This window comes from Rhincodon typus, chromosome 14, assembly GCF_021869965.1.
Source record: "Rhincodon typus isolate 14 chromosome 14, sRhiTyp1.1, whole genome shotgun sequence".
Taxonomy (NCBI): Eukaryota; Metazoa; Chordata; class Chondrichthyes; order Orectolobiformes; family Rhincodontidae; genus Rhincodon; species Rhincodon typus.
This window is the reverse complement of record NC_063345.1, coordinates 69677849-69693330: the sequence shown is the minus strand read 5'-3', so window position 1 is coordinate 69693330 and position 15482 is coordinate 69677849. Positions and strand designations below refer to the sequence as shown.

At 43.1% G+C, this 15482-nt stretch overlaps 1 protein-coding gene across 3 annotated transcripts in view; it reads left to right on the top strand.

Annotated features, from left to right (window-relative positions):
- The window catches only part of nup62l (nucleoporin 62 like), a 47368-nt gene that overhangs the window by 339 nt on the left and 31547 nt on the right, over nucleotides 1-15482 (top strand). For all 3 annotated transcript variants that reach the window (XM_048605100.1, XM_048605102.1, XM_048605101.1), the window contains exons 2-6: nucleotides 191-485; nucleotides 3663-4081; nucleotides 7793-7882; nucleotides 12051-12146; nucleotides 13251-13352. In XM_048605100.1, coding sequence (XP_048461057.1) covers nucleotides 199-485; nucleotides 3663-4081; nucleotides 7793-7882; nucleotides 12051-12146; nucleotides 13251-13352 — 994 coding nt within the window. In that variant the 5' untranslated portion in view covers nucleotides 191-198. The remainder of the gene's footprint in view (nucleotides 1-190; nucleotides 486-3662; nucleotides 4082-7792; nucleotides 7883-12050; nucleotides 12147-13250; nucleotides 13353-15482) is intronic.

Genomic DNA, 15482 nt, shown 5'->3' with positions numbered 1-15482 from the left:
AATGGGGCCGGGGAGGGAAGGAAGGGGAATGGGGCTGGGGTGAGGGTTTTAGGGCGAGGAAGTGAGGTAGATGGGGTTGGGGATGGGGCGGGTTAGGTTAGAGCAAGGAGGAGGTTAAGTCCGTTGCTTGAGTGCGCACGTAGCGTAACAGGCCGCAACCAGTGAACTGATAATTTCCATTTTTCTCTAGATTTCAAAATGAGCTTCAATTTTGGGAATCCGGCTGGAGGCGGCAGCTTCTCCTTCACTGCCCCCAAGACCGGTGCAGGCACAGGGAGTGCCTTCTCTTTTGGCAGCACCACTGCAGCCTCCCAAGGGGCATTTAGCTTTGGAACACCCCAGCAGGTCACAACAACGGCCACCTCAGCACCCAGCACTGGTCTGTTTTCGTTCAGCACACCCACCACTGGAGTCGCATCATCCACTGGATTCTGCCTGCCAACACAGCCAGCAACAACTGCCACCACTGGAGGCTTCTCTCTTGGGTAGGTCATAGTCTGTACCTACACATTTAATGTTCACAGTCGACAGACTGGACTGGAGGTGGGTGAGTGAACTGGAGGGAGTGGATGGATGTGTTGAGGAGTTCAATAGAGAATGTTGGCATTGGAGGGAGAAAAAGTGGATATGGGTGGACCGTAGGTCTTGGTAATTTGTGTTGTCATGACCTTCTTGGATGTGGATGTTACTTGTAAGTCCAGCACTTGTTTGCCCATCCCTAGTTGAACTTGAGAATATGATGTTGAGCTGCCTTGAATCTTTGCAGTGCGTGATGTGTATGGATATCCGTGATGTTGTTATGGAGTAAGTTCTAGGATTTTAACTCAGCAACACTGAAGGAATGGCAATATATTTCTAAGACAGGATTCTGAGTGGCTTAGAAGGAAACCTGCAGGTGGAAGTGTTCCCATGTGCCTGTTGCCCTTTGTCCTTCTAGGAGGTAGCGGTCATAGGTTTGGAAGGTGCTGTCAAAGGACCCATTGGTGACTTACTGCAGTGCATCTGAAACACTGCTGCCACTATGTATCAGTGGTGGGGGGAGTAGTGTGTGTTTCTGGTTATGGCAGTCAAGCAGGCTGTTTCCTCTTGGTTGCTCTCATGCTTCTTCATTGGTGTTGGAGCTGCACACCCACAGGCAAATGGGGAGTATTCGGTCACATTTCTGTTTGTGCCTTGTAGATGGTGGACAAGCTTTGGGGAGTCAGTAGGTGAGTTGCTTGCTGCAGAATTCCTAGCCTCTAACCTAATGTTGTAGCAACACTATGGATTCTGCATTTCAGTTTATGGGCATTGGAAGCCCCAGAATGTTGATGGAGCGTTCAGGGATGGTGATGCCATTAGATGTCAAATAGAGATCGCTCAATTCTCATTGCGAGATGGTCAATCAAAGAAAGAGTACCAAGACCAAACTCTGGAGAGTTTCTCTTCTTTGGTTCAGATCCAAAAAAAAACACTTTCATTTAAAAATTCAGAGATAGTAAAAACTACAGATGCTGGAGAATCTGAGATAACAAGGTGTAGAGCTTGATGAACACAGCAGGCCAAGCAGCGTCAGAGGAGCAGGAAAGCTGATGTTTTGGGTCTGGACCCTTCTTCAGAAATTCATTTAAAAATTACCGTTTCATGTCATTCAGTCAATTTCTTATTAACTATCCATTTAATTCCATGACCTAAAATTGGCTGAAAGGTCTGCAGGTTGGGCAAACACATGGCAGATGCAGCACAACATGGCTAAATGTGAAGTTATTACACCTGTGTGGAAAGCATAAATACACAGTATTATTTAACTGGTGACACTGGGAAACATGGATGTACAAAGGGATCTACGTTTCCTGCACACTAGGAGACAGGTGGGAGCAGTGAGCAATTAGGAAGGAAATGGTAATTTGGGCTTCATTGCAAGAGGATTTGAGTTTAGAAGTAGGGATGTCATCACTGTAGTTATACAGGGTCTTGGGAGACCACAGTTGGAGTATTGTATGAAGTTTTTGGCACCCTACCCAAGAAAGGATATACGTGCCATGGAGGAGGTTCACTAGGCTGATAACAGGGGTGGCAGGACCCTCCTGTGAGGAGAGATTGGTTTGACTGGGCCTGAATTCACTAGTTTAGAAGGATGGCAGAGGATCTGATTGAAGCATGAAAAATTCTAACAGAACTGGATTAACATCAAACAGAGAGAATGTTTTCCTTGATTGTGGAGGCTAGAATCAAGACACTGTCTCAGAAGACAGGGTAGACCACTTATATGCCAGATGAGAAAAATTTCTTCATTCGAAGGGGACTGAATCTGTGGAATTCTCTACTACAGAAGGCTGTGAAAGCCAAATCTCTTGAGATATTGGTGAAATAAATGTTTATTAAAGCCCACATTTGTCTCTGTGACGTATTAATTTTTGTCCTGAATTGTAGTGTTTACCACCAGCAAGGTTAAGGTGACTGGCCTACATTTGCTGGGCTAAATGTTTTCAACGAGAACATGTTTGCAATTCTTCAGACCTCTGACAGCACTTCTGAGTCCAGGAAAACCTGAATGTTAATGTCCAGTGTTTCTGCAATTTCTGCTGTTGAACTTCCTTCGTATCCTTCCATGCCTGTCATTTGGCCCTGGTGCCTTGATAAGTGCATACAGCCTATCCTATATCTCCTCATCAATTTATAACACTTCTATTGTCTGAATTTTCTTCTTGGCCCGGGTAACACTTTTATCATTGGTAAAGAAAGATGTAAAACATCACTTAATACCTCAGCAATGCATAAATTCTTTTTTTGCTCCTAAATTGGCTGTCAGGTTTTGAGATTCCCTTCTGTTACTTACCATCTGACATCTGTCAGAAACCATGCTGGTCTTTAATATTGATCTTGTTCATTCTATACTCCAGGATAGGCAGAACAGGTTTATTGCTCAGCTGGGTGAGGATGGGGACTGAGGTAATCACTTCAAGTTCCACCGTCTGTCACGATGAAGATTCAAACCCAGGTCAAGGTCATTACCAGCTTCGGAAAATCAGTGGATTATTTTTCTGGTGTCAATATACCACAGGCTTGAAGAGCAGCACCTCATTTACTGCTTGGGGATCCTGCAGCCCTCCAGATTCAAACTCTCCCATGCACAGCCCCTACCCCACACACCAGGCTTTGGTAGTCTGCCGTTACACACTACCTGTTGTTAGTCACTAACAGTTTCCATTAACAGCAATTCACTCATCCAGTCAGATCATTGTCCATTCCTTTCTGTGTCCAACTGTCTTCTCTCCTTTGGGCTTTATTCTCTGTTATCACTTACTCCTTATTCTCTCTTCCCCCCCGCCAATCCTGTCTTCTGCATATAAACTGACATTTTCCTAGCTACCATCAGTTCTGAGGAAGGGTTACCAGACCTGAAATATTAATTTTGATTTCTCTTAGATGCTGCCAGACCTGCTGAGCTTTCCCAGCAACTTCTGTTTTACAACATCCGCAGTTCTTTTGGTTTTTAAACACAGGATTGGCAAGACCTGTTTTATTGCTGGTTCATTGTATACTCCAGAATAGATAGATCCTGCTTTATTCATGGTTCAGTGCTTACTCCAGGATTGACAGGGCCTGGTTTATTCATGGTATGGGTTGGGTATCAGACAGGGCTACAGTTCGAATAATTAAATTTTATGTTTTCTGTGCAGAGTGAACAAGCCAAGTTTAGGGTTTGGTGGCACAGGATGCAATCCAGTCTCTGGCTTCTCCTTCAGTAATGCTCCTGCTACCAGCACCACCACCACCACCACTTGTCCAGCCTTGGCCTCTGTATCGGCAGCTCAGACCACAGCACCAATGGGCTTCAGTTTTGGCAGCAATCCCACACAGCCAGCTGTCGGAGGTTTTGGGCTGGGGTCCTGTACCACAGCTCAGTCAACATCTTCCACTGGGTTTGGATTCACCTCTACCCTGGCTGCCCCAACCCAGACTACAGCAGCTGGTGGATTTACCTTCAATGCAGCTACCAATGGAACACCCACGTTAACTGGCTTTAGCTTTGGCACCCCAGCAACTACAGCAGCTCCCAAACCAGCGGCACCACTCTCTTTGGGTGCACAGTCTACAGGTAGGTTCACAATTAACCTGAAGTTTCTGCATTAGCTGTGCTGTGACGATGTTCTTTGCTTCGTACCAAAGTCTGGCAGCAGCTCAAACCTGAGATCATAGTCCAAATGCCCAATCAATATGCTCAGCTCATGGGTTCAAATCCCGTCATGGCAAATGGTGAAAATTGAAATCAATAAAATTAAATAGAATGGCAATCATGTGATCACTGTTGCAAAAGACCCATTTCGTTCATTGGCGTCCTTTAGGGAAGGAAACACTGTCCTTACCTAGCCTGACCTTTGTGTGACTGCAAACCAACAGCAATGGAGTTGGCTGTTAACTGCCCTCTGAAATGGCCTGGAGAGTCAATCAGTTTAAGGCCAGTATGGGGTGGGCTTCAAAAATCAGCCTTGCCAGCAATGCCAAAATCACATAAAGGAATTTTTAAAAATTGTTTATAGTGTCTGTAGACTTCAGAAGCATGTTCAGCCACTGAATCCTGGTGAAATGTTCATGTCAACCAGATGTTGCGTCAAATAGTCTAGAGCTGTTTGTTGTCTGGCTATGGCTGAGATGGTAACTATACCATTGTTACCTGTCTGAAGTTCCCTGAGAAGGATGCAATAGGTAGCCTGCTGTAAGTTTTGTTCTTAAACAGCTGGATGGTAGATTCAAAAACAAAGTTGCTGGAAAAGCTCAGCAGGTCTGGCAGCATCTGTGAAGGAGAAAACAGTTAACGTTTCGGGTCCGGTGACCCTTCCTCAGAAGGGATGGTAGATTCAGTTGTTCAGATTGTGTTGAGCATCAGCTATATTGCAGCCTGAGGAGAGGGAGCAGTTTAGTCACCCTTGCCTGATAGCAGCTTGTGATTTGGTAGATTAATGAAATCCCCAAGTTGTTGAGGTGGGATTTGAACTTTGGATTTTAGAGTTACTAGCCCAGAACTGTGACAACCACATCAATAAACCTGAATATACCACGAGCATGCGTAAGTGACAGATGCCTGTGCTACTGAGTCACAGCTTCTTGGTGCCCCTTCTGTAGGCACCATGGTCTGTTTATTTTTCAATATGTATTGACACCGCTGTCAAGTATTAGCATGCTCAGCATTTTAAATCTAAATAGAATCCACTGCTGCCTTTTGCCTTGATTAGCGTATCATATCAATGAGTGTTAGATACAGATGCATTTAACTTAGCATTACTTCAATGTTGTGAAATGGTTCTACAACTATAGTTGATTCAGTGTCCCTCGTCCTAGCTGTACGCCCTTCAAAACTGCACCCTTCTGTTTGATCACTTTAATGGCTTTCTACATTCAGCCAAGTTTGGAAAGGTGAAGTGAGGAGTTTGTACTTGTTAGGATTTTCTGTACTTCAACAAAATAAAATTTTCCATCATACCATTCTGATACAAAAACAGAAATTGCTGGAATCGCTCAACAGATTTGGCAGCATCTGTGGAGAGAAATCAGAGTTAATGTTTCCGGTTGAATGACCCTTCCTCAACTGATGGTAGCTAGCAAAATGTCGGTTTATATGCAAAAGATATGGTGGTAGTAGAAGAGGTAGTAAGGAGTAAACAATAGGTGGGGGTAGAGCCCAAAGAGACAGAAGAACAGTTGGACTGGCATTGTTATCCTACTGCTGACACCGTGCCCAGTCTGCAGAAAGATTGTCTAAATTTTGCAACAGTTGTTGGCAGGACTGATTGCAGGGTTACTGTCTCTGCTGTATAGCATGCTGTCTGAGTTGCCCTTGACCCCAGTTCCACTTCATTCTCTGGCTCTTTTGACATTCTAACAATAAAATATCTCTTTTTTGTGCATTAAGGAATGCAAGCTTCAACAACTCCAAGGTACCCATGCCTGTCTGGAACCTGCCGCACGTAACTTCCTATGTTGACTTGATTTTTCTTCCTCCTCTTGTTCAGTCCCTTCCAACTTGCACCTGCAATTCGTCAGATGCTTTGCATCAGTTTCAGAATTTCCAGTTCGTGTGTAGCAGCAGCCTCATCTTAACCATGGACGTGCAATCCCCAATTAAGATGGTCTCAGTGCTCTCCATTCTTTCCTGGAAAGAAGGCCTGAACCGTCCCCATCTGCTACCACCACCCTCCACCTGGCTAAGTGTGGCTTCATTTTGAACGACTTCTTTTAACTGTTCTCATTTTTTTTTCAGGTCAGAGGCGACAGGTACCGCATGGACCCAGTTATGCTTGCCTCTTTGTGGGGAACATGGAACATTGCTTGTTCCAGCCCTACTTGGACCCTCCTCACAGTTTTTTCACCGATACATTTGAGATCAATGGTTCTGCTTCCCCCTCTTGTCCAGAATTGTGTAAAGTTATCAATTTTCCTTCTAATTTCCACCCTGTTCTCAGCTTTGCTTGGTCCATCTCTGACCCCTTGTTCCCTTTCTTGACATCTGTTTCCATTGCTGGGGATAAACTGCCCACCAATATCCACCACAAACCCACTGACTCCTATATTTACCTTGACTATACAACCTCAACCTGCTTCTTGTAGGATTCCATTCCATTCTCCTAGTTTCTCTGTCTCCATTGCATCTGTTCTCGTGGTGCCACCTTCTGCAGGGAAGCGTCAGAAATATCTCAACTAAAGATTCCCAGCATCCATGGTCTATCGGCCTATCAACCATGTCAAACCCATTTCCTACACTTCTGGCCTTGCTTCTTCTCCTCCTTCCCACAGCACTTACATGGTCCCTTGGTCCTTTGTTTCGACCCCACGAGAATCTTCATCCTTGGGGTTATTAGCCACCATTTCCACCACTTCCAGGGGATGTCACTACCAGACACATTCCCCTTCCCCCCCTTGTCAGTCTACCGCAGTGACCAATCTTGCTGGGAGACTTTGATCCACCCCTCCTCCACTCCCAACACCTCCTCACGCCTCCATGGCACCTTCCCATGGATTCACAGCTGTTACATCTGCCTGATTACCTACTCCGTTCTCACTATCCAAGACTGAAGACTCACCTTCCAGCTGAAGCAGCAATTTACTTGCAGTTCACTGGATAAGATCTCATCTACATTGGGTAGACAAAATGCAGATTAGGCGATCCCTATGCAGAACACCTATGTTCTGTCTGCAAAAAATGACCCTGAGCTCCTGTTGCCTTCCACTTCAACATGCTGTCGTGTTCCCTAGCCAACATCTCTGCCTTGGGCCTGCTGCCATGTTCCAGCAAGGTTTAGTACCCTGTAGCTTTTAGAACTTGAACACCTTCCTCATGTTCTTTACCCACCTCACACCCTGGCCCTGCCACGACATGTGCTGCTTTCAGCACAACCTACCCATTTTTATCTGCTTGTCGCCCCTATTATCAGCTTTTCTTTCTCCCTGGCTTACCATTATCCATCTTTTTGTCTAACTTTCTCTATGTGGGCTCTGTCTCCACCCATTTGCTTACTGGCATCATTCTTCTTGTCTTCAGAATATATACCACCTTTTCCTGTCAGTGATAGTTCTGAAGAACCCAAGATGTTAACGCTTTCTCTCATAGCTGCTAGCAGACTTGTTGAGTTTGTTTTTTGTTCAGATTTCCAGCACCTGCCATTCTTTGTTTTACTTAAAGAAACAGGCTTTATATTATAGTTATGAAGAGGGTGTTGCTGGTGAGGAGTGCAAGCTATAAATCAATCTCCTGTTTCTCTGCTATGAATGTTACAGGATCCCTGTTTTGACATTGTGCTTTTTCCTCCTTCAGGTTTTGCTTTTGGTGCGTCTACAGTGGCGTCATGTGCCAACACGTCAGCTCCCACAACGCAGGGCTTCTCGTTTAATGCAAAGCCAGCAGGTGAGTGCAAAGTCTGAACTCCTAGGCAATTGACAATACAGTGAACTGAATAAACTAACTGAATGTACAACACCTTTTGCCTCTACCCTTTTCTAATTAAACTGCTGACCACCCAACATCCTTTGCTGGCTCCCATCTTAACTGACCTAATTAACCATTCTCTTTCCTCATTTTGTGCTACTCTCCTTTGAATCAATCAAGTCATCACTCCTCTCCTTTTAAAGAAAAGCAGTCTTTCCCCAGACTGCACTTACAAGCTACCAGGCAATCTCTAAACCTCTCCCCTCAGAAACCCTTGAGTGTTGTTGGCCAAATCATGTGTCTATTGCCCAGAACTGAATGTTTTAATCATTCTGATCAGGTTTGAAAGACAGGACTGAAAGACTGATATCTGATGTTACTGAGAGTAAGTTATCTGTTTCACTCCTTGCTGATTGACAATACCAAGCTCCTTCAAAGTTCCTCCATCCTGCTGTTAATGGGTTCCATTCTGATCTGTCTATGCTTGGCCAGAGAATCACCTGTCATGGCTTCTTGTCCCAGTATCCTTTGGCCTCAAAGATGTTGCTTGTCACACTTTGATTGTAACTTCCTTTGGCTTTACTAAATCTCTGATTTGTATGCCTCACTGTTGTTGTTAAAAACCAGATTCATGAACTCACATTCCACCACTTGCAAATATGACTGATGCATTGGTTTATAAATGTCCTGGTTTGCAGTGGAGCTCACTGCCAGTGTAATTGCAGAAAATGAAAAGAAAGAGGAGGGCTCACCTCTTTAAAAGGCTATCCCCTCTTTAGCAATTGACATGTATTTTGAAGTCAGGATGGTTAGTTGCTTGGAGAGGAACACGCAGGTGGTGGTGTTTCAATGTGTCTGCTGCCCATGTCCTTCTAGGTGGTAGAGATCCCATTTGGAAGGTGCTATCAGTGATAATTTGAGTTACTTCAGTATGTCTTGTAAATAGTGCTCATTGGTGCTGGAGACAGTGAATATTTCAAGCAGCCAGTTTTGTCACCAGTTTGCATTCCCTTGGCATACATAGACGTGATCCATTTAGCCTGGCAAGCCCTGCCATTTGGTAGGATCAGGGCTGATTGAACACTTCAATGTTTTTTACTTAATCCATTCCGTAACTCTCTGCATCACTGTAATCAGAAAACTATCAATCCCTGTCTTAAGCACACAAAGACCTAGCCTCCATGGCCCTCTGGTAGACACTACCAAAAGTTCCTAACCATCTGAGTAAAATAATTTCTCACCTTGGACCTAAGTTGCATCCTTGTTACTTTTAAATTGTACCATTAGCTCTAGTCTCCCCAACTGGAGAGCTACTTGCATCTACCCTGCCTGTCCCATTAAGATTTCATTGAGATTGCCTCATTCTTCAAAACTCCAGAAAATGTTATGCAATCCTGAACTTCCTCTGGCAACAGTTGGTTGCTTTTTTTTTTTGGGGAGGCTTGCATCTTTAAGGAACATATAGTTGCTGTAAACCATGCAATAGTTCTGTAAAGAAAATCCATTGCCTATGTACTGTCATTGCTTTTAATGTAATTACAGTTTGTGTCAACCAATTTTTGCCTTAAACCTTTGTAATTTCCTTTATTGAAATTTATAACGTTTTCTTCAGAATGAGCTACCTTACTTTCGAATATAATGTGAAAAAAAAGTGGCCACTTAAAAGTTTTTTTGACACCAAGTTTAATAAGATTATTAATTAGCCTTTTTTTATTGCATAATGCTACATCTAAAATTGCATATTCTCTAGTTGGTTCCTCAGCATACCATTGTAGAAAGTGATCCTGAACACACTTCAGGAACTTTTTCTCCATGGCTCTAGTCCTCAATTTGTACCACAGAATAAAGTTCCTCTTGGAAAAACTGATTAAAGTAAATTGCTCTCCAACTTTAGTGTCAATGCATGTGAACGTATGGACATATGAACCTGAGGCAGAAATATACTGATTGAGCCTGGTCCAAGATTCACTGAGATCGTGGATACATTTGTTCCTTATTCTTGACACCTCCAGATGACCTTTCAACCCCTTGCTTATTAATAATCAGTTTACCTCTGACTTAGAAATGTTCAAAGGGTTTACTTCTTTAGAGGCAGAGCTCCAAAGACTCAGGACCCTTGGAGAGAAGAAAAAATGTTGCCCTTGTTTCTGCCTTAAATGGACAATCCCTGATTATAACCAGTGACAAGATTCTCCCATAAGAGAGAACACTCACCCTGTAGCCACCCTGTTAAGATCCCTCGGGATCTTTTATGTTTTGATGAAGTCACCTCCTACTCTTTAAAACTCAAGTGGATACAAGCCTAGCCTATCCAAACCTTCCTCATAAGGCAACCTGCCCACTCTAGGTATTAGTTGAGTAAACCTTCTGTACTACCACCTCAATGCATTTACATTCCTCCTTAAATAAGATGGCTGCTACTGTACTTCAGATACAGTCTCACCAGTGCCCTGTATAACTCAAGCATAACCTCCTTACTTTTACATTCAATTCCCCTTGCATTAAATTAATACATTCTGTTAGCATTCTGTCCTTGCATAAGAATTTTTTTTACAATTCAAAAGGCCACCAAAATCTCTCTGCATTTCATAGTTCACCGAACTCTCTCCATTTAGGTAATAGGCTTTTTATTCTTCCAAGCAAAATGGACAATTTCACATTTTACCACATTACACTCCATTTGCCAGATCTTTGTTGTCTTGCTTAATCTGTCCTTGTATTCTCTCTACAACTTATTTTCTTACCTATATTTGTGTCATCACCTAATATGACAACCATATCTTTGGTGCCTTCATCAGCCATTCATATAAATTGTAAACAGTTGAGATCCCAGCCCTGACCCCTGAGACACATCATTTGTTATACTTTGCCAAACAGAAAATAAACCATTTATGTCTGCTCTTTGTCTGTTAGCTAGCCAATTTTCTATTCATTCCAATATATTGCCTCTACACCGTCAACTTTTATATTCTGCAATTACCTTTGATGGGTTGTCTTATCAAATACCTCTGGAAATCTAAAATACTTCCCACGGTTCACCTTTATCCACAGCGTTTTCAAAGAACTTCAATGAATTAGTTGAGCATGATTTTACTCCACAAAGCATGTTGACTCTACCTGATTACCTTGAATTTTTATAACCGACCTGCTTTAGCTTCCTCAATACCTTCTAACATTTAACTAATGACAGATAAGGAAGGTAGTAGCACAGTGATAATATTGCTTGGGTTAGTAACCTCGGGCTAACATGAGAATATTGATTTGAATTCCACAGTGGCGGGTGGTAAAATTTTGAATTTAATGAAAACAGCTGGAATCAAAGGTTAGTATAATGGCAGTGATGAAACTGCTGTCAATTGTCACAAAATCCCATCTGGTTCACTAATGACCTTCAGGGAAGGAAATTTCCATCTTTAGTTGGTCTGACCCACATGTGGCTCCAGACGTACAGTAGTTGCCTCTAGGGATTGTCAATAAATGCTGGCAAAACTGCATCACATGAACAAATAAAAAGAAGATGTTACGCCGACTGACCTGTGGTTTTTGCTTTCTCTTCCCCTTTTTGAACGACTGTCTGTCTGCTATTTTCCACCCTAATGGAAACTTCTTTAATCAGGGGAGTTTTGGAAAATTAAACCAATGCATCAACGATCTCACTAGCCACTTCTTCTTGAAGTCAATTCAAATCTGATGGTGAACAATTCAAACATGTTGCTCAGTATCACTTCCCAGTGATTGTAACTTTGACTTCCTTCCTCCCTACCATTTCCTGATTTACATGTATTTCTGGGATGTTATTTATATCCTCTACAGTGAAAACTGAAACAAAATTCTCATTCAGTTCATCAGCCATCTCCTTATTTGTGATCATTAGTTCTCAGAGTCGTGGCAGTCAGCCAATGCTCATTTTAATGCTTTATTTGTTATTATTTCTTGTTGGGTGATTTCCAATAAGTTATCATGTCATGAGCAAAGACCAATCATGAATATCTGAGGCAGACGGAGTCCTGTAGTAAGATCTGACTTGGAGGTGATGGAAATATACCCTTAAGTACCAGAATAATTGCAAAATCTGATTATGGTGCCATTAATGTGGAAGAAATTCACTTTTGCCACAGACGAGGGCTAATCAATTCTTCCCTTGCAGGAACTTCAACTGGTATATCAACAGCTGGGCCAACTCTGTTTGCCTCAGTAGTGAGCTCAGTACCTCCTGCCACTTCAGCGACAACTGGCTTTCCATGTAAGTCATCAACAGATTTTCGAAGCAGAGGAATGTTTGAAACAAAATCAAATTGTTTAAACTCAGGTCTGACGGCATCTGTGAAGAGAGAAACAGTTAATATTTCATGTCCAACGACCCTTCTTCAGAACTGATTGTAGCTGGGAAAAGGTTGGTGTGTATGCTGAAGGTGGAGCAAACGATAGGTGGAGATGAAGCCTAGAGAGAGAGAAAACAGCAGCTGGACAGATAAAGGAATGTATAAAACTCAGCCTAGTGTACAATTCGGGCATTAGAAATACCAATAGGTTTCCTTTGAGTAGTGTGGAGGGACTTACTTTGTATCTAACCTCTGCTATTCTGAGTTTGTTTACTCAAGTGGAAGTTATTCAATCCCCAGGATGAATATGCGTCACCTTGAGTGAAGAATTTACATGGACCCCTTCAGAAATGTTCAGCCAGTCTACTAAAGGCTCAGTGAGACAAGCTCACATTTGTTGTTGTACATGCAACAGTTTAGTAAACAAACACTGGCTTTAAAGTCAATTACTGATCTTTGTTCTGAGTATATTTTTATTAAATTAAACTTAATATTTCTCACTAACCTACAGTCAGTCATGCAGCATTTGGCCCATATCTCTCTAAACACTTCCTATTCATATCCATCCAGGTGCATTTTTAATGTCATAATTGTACCTGCCCCACCATTTTCCACTGGCACCTCGTTCCATACATACACCACTCTCTGTGTGAAAAAGTTACCCCTTAGGTCCAAATTGAATCTTGCCCTTCTCATCTTTAAACCTGTATCCTCTCATTTTGGATGCTTCCTCCCAAGGAAAAAGACCTTGGCTAGTCACCCTGTGCTCTACATACTTTTATAAACCTCTTATAAGGTCACCCCTCAAAGCCCCAGCCTATTCAGCCTCTCCCATAACCAAGCCCTCCAGTTCTGACAACATCCTCATAAATGTTTTCCGCACCCTCTCAAGTTTAACAACATCCTTCCTATAGTAGGGCGACCTGAATTGTATGCAATGTTTTAAAAGTGGGTCTCATCAATCACCTGTACAGCTGCAGCACCCTATGAGAAGTACATTTGATTGCTGTTTTGTTTGTGTTTAGTGAGCAGTGGTACCACTCCTACTCTTGCGGCTGCTACAACTTCTCCATTTGGATTTAAACCAACCAGTACAGCCTTGCCCATCACAACAGCTGCAAGCCTGGGTATGTACAAATGCTATTGTGGAATCTTTGCTGTCAATTTGTAATGGATACAATGGAACAAACGTGGTCCTTTTGTTATGGATACAATGCAAACCCTACAAAGTTGACTAATTTTCCACCATCAGATTCCATAGAGTGTCAATAATGCTGATTTAGAGGAGTCTGTGTATTCGGCTTCATTTTTTGCACATTAATAGGTACTAGCATTAATGGGTTAATAGGTACTAGCAGTTTAGTATTACCCTTTAAATATTAGAGTCTGTCTTGATGTACCAAGCCAGGACTGTTTGTTGTCAACCTGGTCAGGAGCACCAGGAGTTCCTCAGGAAAGTGTCTTGGGCTGAATCTTTCTCAGCTGCTTAAAAGACCATAAGAAGTAGGAACGGGACTGGTCTATTCGACCCTTCAAGCACGCTCCGTCATTCAGTAGGATTATGTCTCGTCCAACATTTGTCACGTTTTCTGCCATTTTTTCCCCCGTGACCTTAGATTCTTAATCAGTAGAGGAATCAATCTGCTTCAGCCTTAAATGTCCACAGAGTTCCAAAGACTTCAACCTTCTGAGAGAAGAAATTCCTCCTTATCTCAGTCTTAAATTAATACCTCTTAATTCTGAGACAATGCCCTCTGGTCCTAAACTCTCCCATGAATGGAAATATCCTCTCAGCCTTTACCCTGTCAAGCCCCTACAGGATCGTTTGTGTTCAATGAGATCATCACTAATTCTTCTAAACTCCAATGAGGAGAGTTCCAACCTGTTTAGCCTTTGCTCATAAGACAATCCTACCATGAAGGGATGATCCTAGTGAACGTTTTCTGAACTGCACAAATGAAATATCTTTCCTTAAGAACTATACTTAGCACTCCAAGTATGGTCTCATGAGCACCTTGTGCAGCTGCAGTAAGACCTCCCTATGCTTGTGCTCCATCAGAGACTATTCCATGATGAGAAAAGGTGTTGGGGTGTTCTCTGTACAATGTGCAGCACCATTTGCAAGTACTTATGCTGATGCAGTTAATGTTCATTAGCAACAAGACCTAGATAACATCCAGGCTTGTGTTGACAAGTGACACTAGTATTTGAGCCACAAACTGTCTTGACAATGATCAACTCCAAAAAGAGAAAATCCATTCATTGCCTTTTGCAGTTGAATGATGCTATCATCACCACATCTCTCACTATCATAGAACATTAGAACATAGAACATTACAGCGCAGTACAGGCCCTTTGGCCCTCGATGTTGTGCCGACCTGTGAAAACCAATCTGAAGCCCATCTAACCTAAACTATTCCATTATCATGCATATGTTTATCAATATCTTGGGACTTACTGTTACCTAGAAACTGAACTGGACCAGCCATATAAATCTGCAGGCCAGAGGTTGGGTGTTCAATAGTGGATAATTTGCCTCTTGACCAGTTTCATTCCTTTTGACAAATTTCAAGTCTGAAATGAAGAGGGTGATGGAATATCTCCATCTGCCTGGGTAAATGCAACTTCAGTGATGCTCAAGAAGCTCGACACTACCCACCACAGAGTCTTTAGATGTGAGGCTGGAAAGGCACAGTAGATCAGGCAGCATTAGAGGAGTAGGAGGGGCAATGTTTTGAGCAAAAACCCTTCGTCAGGACTGCGGGGGGGGGGGGGGGGGGGTTGATAGTTGGTTGATGCGTGCAGAGTGCAGATGCTCCACAAACCGGTCACTGAATCTGTGTTTGGTCTCCCCTGTGTAGAGGAGACCACAACCTGATCTGTTAGGTCCTTTGCTCCCGATCTGGTCTCCTCTATATTGGGGACACCAAACGCAGACTCTGGGACCGGCTCGTGGAGCATTTGAGCTGTGGAGCATCTGTGCTCTGCATGCATCAACCAACCCAATCTTCCAGTTGCCATCCGTTTTAACGCTCCCTCCCGCTCCCCTGACGACGTGTCCATCCTTGAGCTCCCCCACTGTCAGAGTGAGCCCAAACGTAAACTGGAGGAACAACACCTGATATTTCGGAAGCTTACAGCTCAATGGCCTTAAAACTGACTTCACCAGCTTCAAAATCCCTCCAAACCTAGCCTTATCCCATGTCCGACCCATCTTGTCCATCTTCCTACTCACCTATTCGCTCCACGGCCAATCA